At 40.4% G+C, this 5,451-nt stretch overlaps 1 protein-coding gene across 1 annotated transcript in view; it reads right to left on the bottom strand.

Moving 5' to 3' along the window:
- Positions 1–4,113: 4,113 nt before the first annotated feature.
- Positions 4,114–5,451, bottom strand: part of atp6v1b2 (ATPase H+ transporting V1 subunit B2) — a 9,080-nt gene continuing 7,742 nt past the window's right edge. Inside the window, exons 13-14 of the mRNA XM_023419034.2 lie at positions 5,122–5,251; positions 4,114–4,274 (exon numbers count right to left, since the gene is read on the bottom strand). Of these exons, the coding sequence (XP_023274802.2) occupies positions 4,138–4,274; positions 5,122–5,251 (267 nt within the window). The 3' untranslated portion in view covers positions 4,114–4,137. The remainder of the gene's footprint in view (positions 4,275–5,121; positions 5,252–5,451) is intronic.

The following is a 5,451-nucleotide window of genomic DNA, read 5'->3' as shown; positions in this document are numbered from 1 at the left end:
CCTGGACCCACCATCCAAACCTTTACAGGATTTGGTTTCTCTGAGTGTTTTTACCTGAAATCTGCTTTATTTTTATTGGATCACTCAGAAAACAGTCAGCCAATCAGAAGAGAGGCTCAGAGCCTCCTCTCTTCTGATTGGCTCACCGACCTGTTGTTACTAGAGCTGCAGAGAGAAGCCTGAGAGAGGAGATGTAAAACTACACTGAAATGGTTTGTTACATCTATTTGAAGTAAACATATATAATCACACCTTATCAAAGTTTTGTAACTACAACTCCCATGATGCTTTGAGAAATAACATCCAGAATAAGTATAATGTTGTTGTGTGGGCTACAACTTCAGCCTCATTTTTTTAGCTCATATTTGTTTCCATTTATTCATAAAAGCAGCTGAATCAGCTGTGACCACTTCCTGTTCAGACACCTGTCACTGGATCACTGCGATACTGGAGGAAACCTAGAAACACCAGGTTTCTGAATGTTGTTCTGCAGCGATAAGGAACGTCTTTTTTCTGTGATTTCTAAGCGGATTTATGGATGTTTATTCCCGATGCTCTTCAGAGATAATGATATCCTCAGAAAGTGTTGACAGTTTCACGCTAACCCTAAAATGTGTGTGTGTGTCTGAGTTTTCAGATTTGACTGAGATTTGAGTTAGGATTCAAAAAAGGAGGAATTTGATTTTAGTTAGATTTTTACTGAATATTCCAGTAGTTTTTAAACCAAGAGCTGTCGATGTTACTGTGTATGACACACTGGACACTGTTGTACGATACGAGCTCATGAAAAACAACACTCTTTAATGTTCAATCATTCAAACACAGATTTACGTCTATTCTTTTCTCTAAACTGAAATTTTTGGTCGGTTGTTGCCCTTTTATTGAAGAACACACACATTCTTTCTGATGTAAATATTTAATCTTTTAATGAGAATGAAATCAAATGTAACTGTGGGATGAGGAGAAGTTGAAGGGCCCCACCCTGCTCTCACCACAGCACATTTATAAGATCACAGCCCGTTGTATTAAACCGCAGTCCTGTTGTTTTCTCAGTGTCTTCGGGGGGGATACTTTTATTCACCCGAGGTTTGTGCAAGTTAAACAAAAACACAGAGAGAAACCACATCAAAACGGTTCAGATGCAGCTTTATCTCGGTGTCTCTGCGGCTCATGCTCAGCCATCCACAGAGAGCCCTGACCAGTGTTTGGCTTTGCAGCGCCGCTTTCATCTTCCATAAAGCTCCTCTGAAAAAAACCCTCCAAAAAAAACACTGGCCTGTATCAGACGCTGCTGGCACTTAACCGACTTTGACTCTCATCTTTAAGTTGAACTTTCATGCATGACCTGGTGGCATTTCGGAAACGCAAACGAGTCATCTCCGTTGAAAAGTTGTATGAAATTTTCCCACATTTAATTTTGTTATTGGATCACAGAGATAAAAGTCACCAGGAGAGAAGCTGCAGGATCAGTCCACCAAAGAACTCTCACAGGGCAACAGCGCCTCCCCGTGGTCATCTCCAGAACTGCACGGCCTCTGCATTTTCACACATGTTCACACTTAATTAGAATTTATAAAGACAGATATAAAATAAATGAAAATAAATTTGAGGGACTTAACCACCTGTTCAGCTCCAGGTTTTAAGAATATGTGAATCCATATTACTTCAATTATTAAAAACCTTGTAACTCTGAAATACAATCCAACATGAACTCTGCTCTTAAAGCTCCTCCAGTGTAAAGGTCTGTGTCCATGTGTAGTGTGATTATAGATCAGCTCTAGCTTCTATATTAATACTGTGAAAGTATCAAAGCCTCAGTCCACAGAGAAATGCACACAGCCTGTATTCAGAAACTGATCCTTAAAACCAGCCGTCAGGACTTCTGGAACTTTGTGATGTCACAACGAAGCAGTCACTGCCGCCTCCCCAAACCACGCCCACCAATCAGAAGAGAGTCTCAAATGTTGAGATCTGTGATTGAATAATTGACCTGATGATCACACCAAAGGGAAAGTGAAAGGATCATTAATGTCATTAACATTTATCCTCTGGGGACCGAGAATATTTGGACCAAATTTCCATCCAATAGTTTTTAAAATATTTGCCTCTGAAGAACCTCAGTGTAGCTCCAGAGGGTCACCAAAGTCAGCAGGATTCATCCTCTGGGGAACACGAATGTTTCTACCACATTTTGTGCCAATCCATCCACTGGATGTAGAAACATCTCACAAGATGAACGAAGCGTTTGACCTGATGATGGCGCTGGATAAAAAAGTCAGAGGATCACGAGGTCGTTGTGATTGATCCTGAAGGGACCACGAACGTCTGAACCACATTTCATCACAGTCCATCCAGTAGTTGTTGAGACATTTCAGTGTGGATCAACATTGGCGTTCAAAGACTCATTGACATTCAAAATATTGATTAGCTGATGTTCATGAATTATTGGTCGATAGAGACGAGCTTCTGATGTAACACTCTGTTAATGATGCATGATGCATCTCATAAATAAATACTCAATGCTTCCCGCCTGATAAATAATCTGTCAGTGATTTAAACATGAATGTGAGTTTAAGTGCCGATGTTAAAACACAATAACTGATCAGAGATAATGAGACGGCAGCTTTTATTTCACTTGATAACTTGAGGCACCAACAGGAAACATTCAATGACAACGCATGCATGATGATCATAACCAGTCAATATGCACACACTGTTCAAACAGAAATACATAATTCATAGATATTTCAAGGCTGATGAGTAGCAGACAGGAGAACTGAAAGATTACACAAACACAGAAAACATGAAACACAAAGAAATCAGCGCTTCAAGCTTTTGGCAACGGAATAAAAGAGAAAGAGTCGACAACGATCATCCAGAGGAACCACGACAACATCAAGAGGACGTCTTGTTTAAACCTCACACACATCCGCATCATTTAAACGCCCAATACTCACTTTAATATCCCGACACAGACACGCCTCTCATGTAAAACACGCATCAAACAACTCCGTGTACCTCACGGCAGTTACATGACCGTCTGTCAGGGCGTCACAATCGTACGGCGTGAACGAAACATGACGCCTTCACATTCACTCAGGTGAGACTCCTCCTCCGTGTTCACACAGGTAAACCCGACAGTTTATTTAATTTAGCTTATAACTGAGGGGTAATACTGAACTGGTTAGAAGAATATTCTCTATAATTTCTGTTATAATTAAGCTTTTAAATCTGAATTACAATAATCTGTAAATATCAAAATATATGCAGATTAAAGAGCAACGTGGAGGCCACCTGGCTGCAGTGATGCACAGGTGTACTCCATCTTCTCTTCTAAACAAAAAAGAGTTTGTTTCCCACCAAAACTCATTGTGGGAATCCTTGAGCTCTAAAAAATATTATTAAACATTTGTAAAAACTAATGTTTGAGATTTTATTTCAACATCAACAGGGACTCACGTGTAAAAACGTTACTCCTGGTACCTTTAAAGAAATGATTTGACATCTTTGGAAATCTTCTTATTGGTTTTGTTGCTGAGAGTTTGATGTTTTCAGATTGATCCAGTTCCTCTGACAATCTCTGACTAACACGGGATATCTTGTTTATTTCAACCGTGCAAACACCAAACTGTAAAAATGTCAATCTGCTGTTTTACGGGGAGATTTGTGCTGAACTTCCAGAGAGGGAAAGAAAGAAAAGGAGGGAATGTTTAGTCTTTACTGTGGCTTCTCCTGTCGGTTAAATTACAGAGGCTTTATTAGTAATTCATGATTTTTTTATAGATATTACACATTAAGGTCTGAAAACCAGAGTCTGGGATTTATGTGATTTTCTTTCTGTCCTTCGTGTCGTATTCTAGGTGTGGCAAAAAAATCTAAATGTCCTTCTGATCACTCATGCAGATAATTAACACATTACTGTACTACTCTCTTCCTCTACACTCACTGTAAACATAAACCTCTGTGTGTCGGAGTGTGTTCCTCCTCCTGTCCAATGGTTTGTTGTCAAGGCCGCATGAAAGTCACAAGCGTCAGGACGGTTACAGCATCAACACTACACCGTATGAAGGCAGTTCTCACTGAAGCTGATGGAAGCAGCGAGGGCCGGGGAGCCGGGGGGCCGGGGGCCGGGTCGGGTTAGTGTTTGGCTTCTCGGGGGTAAAACTCGGCTAAGGTGCTCTGAGGAATCCTCTTCAGCATCTCTTTGGGGAAGATCCTCATCAGCTGCCATCCGATGTCCAGGGTCTCAAACACACTCCTGTTTTCATAAGCACCTGGACACGGGAACACACATGCATGGGTATTATTATTATCATTAATAATAATAATAATAATAATAAGCAACTGTCATACAACAAAGTGCTTTACAATAAAAAATCTAATAGCACAATAAAATAAGGGCAAATAGGGCAATGAAACTAGACAATAGAGAGAGACAGTAGATGATTAAATATGTAAATGAAAATAAAAATAAAAACAAATAAGAATAAGAATAGTAAAATATGAGAGAACTCATTAAAAGCCAAGTTAAATAAATAGGTTTTCAGCTGTTGTTCACAGAACATCTCTTACAGCTTTTGGAGCAGAGTTAAAAAAGAAGAGCAGCGCAATAATCGAATCTATTTGAAATAAAATCAGGAAGAAGTTTTTCAGCATCTTTATGGATAAGGAACGGCCGGACCTTGTCAACTCTTTTCTTAAGTGATTTCTAAGCTGTTTCGGTCACCTTCTTTAAGCGAGAAGCGAGTCTGAAATGAAGCCCAGGCTTGTCTCTTCAGATTTGACTAAAGGGGCCGAATTTACTTTATCGACTTTATATTGATCCAGTGATTCATCAGGGTGAGTTTCCCTTAGATCCTCATTAAGACCTGTTCTCTTTTAGAAATGAAACATGTAAACATAATATCGTTAACGTTCCTTCTTGTTTTCCATATAACTGAGGGTCTAAAGACAGACGGTGTCATGTGACGTACAGATAAAACCCCTCTGGACGACTCCCTGAGCTTAATAAATGACTTCAAAATCTAAATATTTGCATTATTAATCATTAATTATTCATTTTCTCCCAGTTGTTTCGGCTCTATCAGTAGCTATGGGTGATCTGCCGTGGCCCCACTGCACCTTGGGAGATGAAGTTTTTCTCAAACTTGGTGAGGAACTCCAGGTAGAGCAGATCATCAGCCGTCAGAGCCTCCTCCCCCACCACCGCCTTCATGGCCTGGACGTCCTTCCCTATGGCGTAACATGCATACTGCACACACACACACACACACACACACACACACACACACACACACACACACACACACACACAGTCAGAGTGGGAAGGAAAAGGCCTGTATGTGCAGTATATACAGGAGTGTATGTGTGCGCGTGTGTGTGTGTGTGTGTGTGTGTGTGTGTGTGTGTGTGTGTGTGCACGTACGAGCTGGTTGGAAACATCAGAGTGGT

The sequence above is a fragment of the Seriola lalandi genome, unplaced genomic scaffold (genome assembly GCF_002814215.2).
Source record: "Seriola lalandi dorsalis isolate HSWRI2012SDOR001 ecotype SW California unplaced genomic scaffold, Sedor1 jcf7180002054590, whole genome shotgun sequence".
In the NCBI taxonomy this organism is placed as follows: Eukaryota; Metazoa; Chordata; class Actinopteri; order Carangiformes; family Carangidae; genus Seriola; species Seriola lalandi.
Note: the sequence above shows the minus strand (reverse complement) of the source record. Positions and strands in the feature narration are given on the sequence as shown.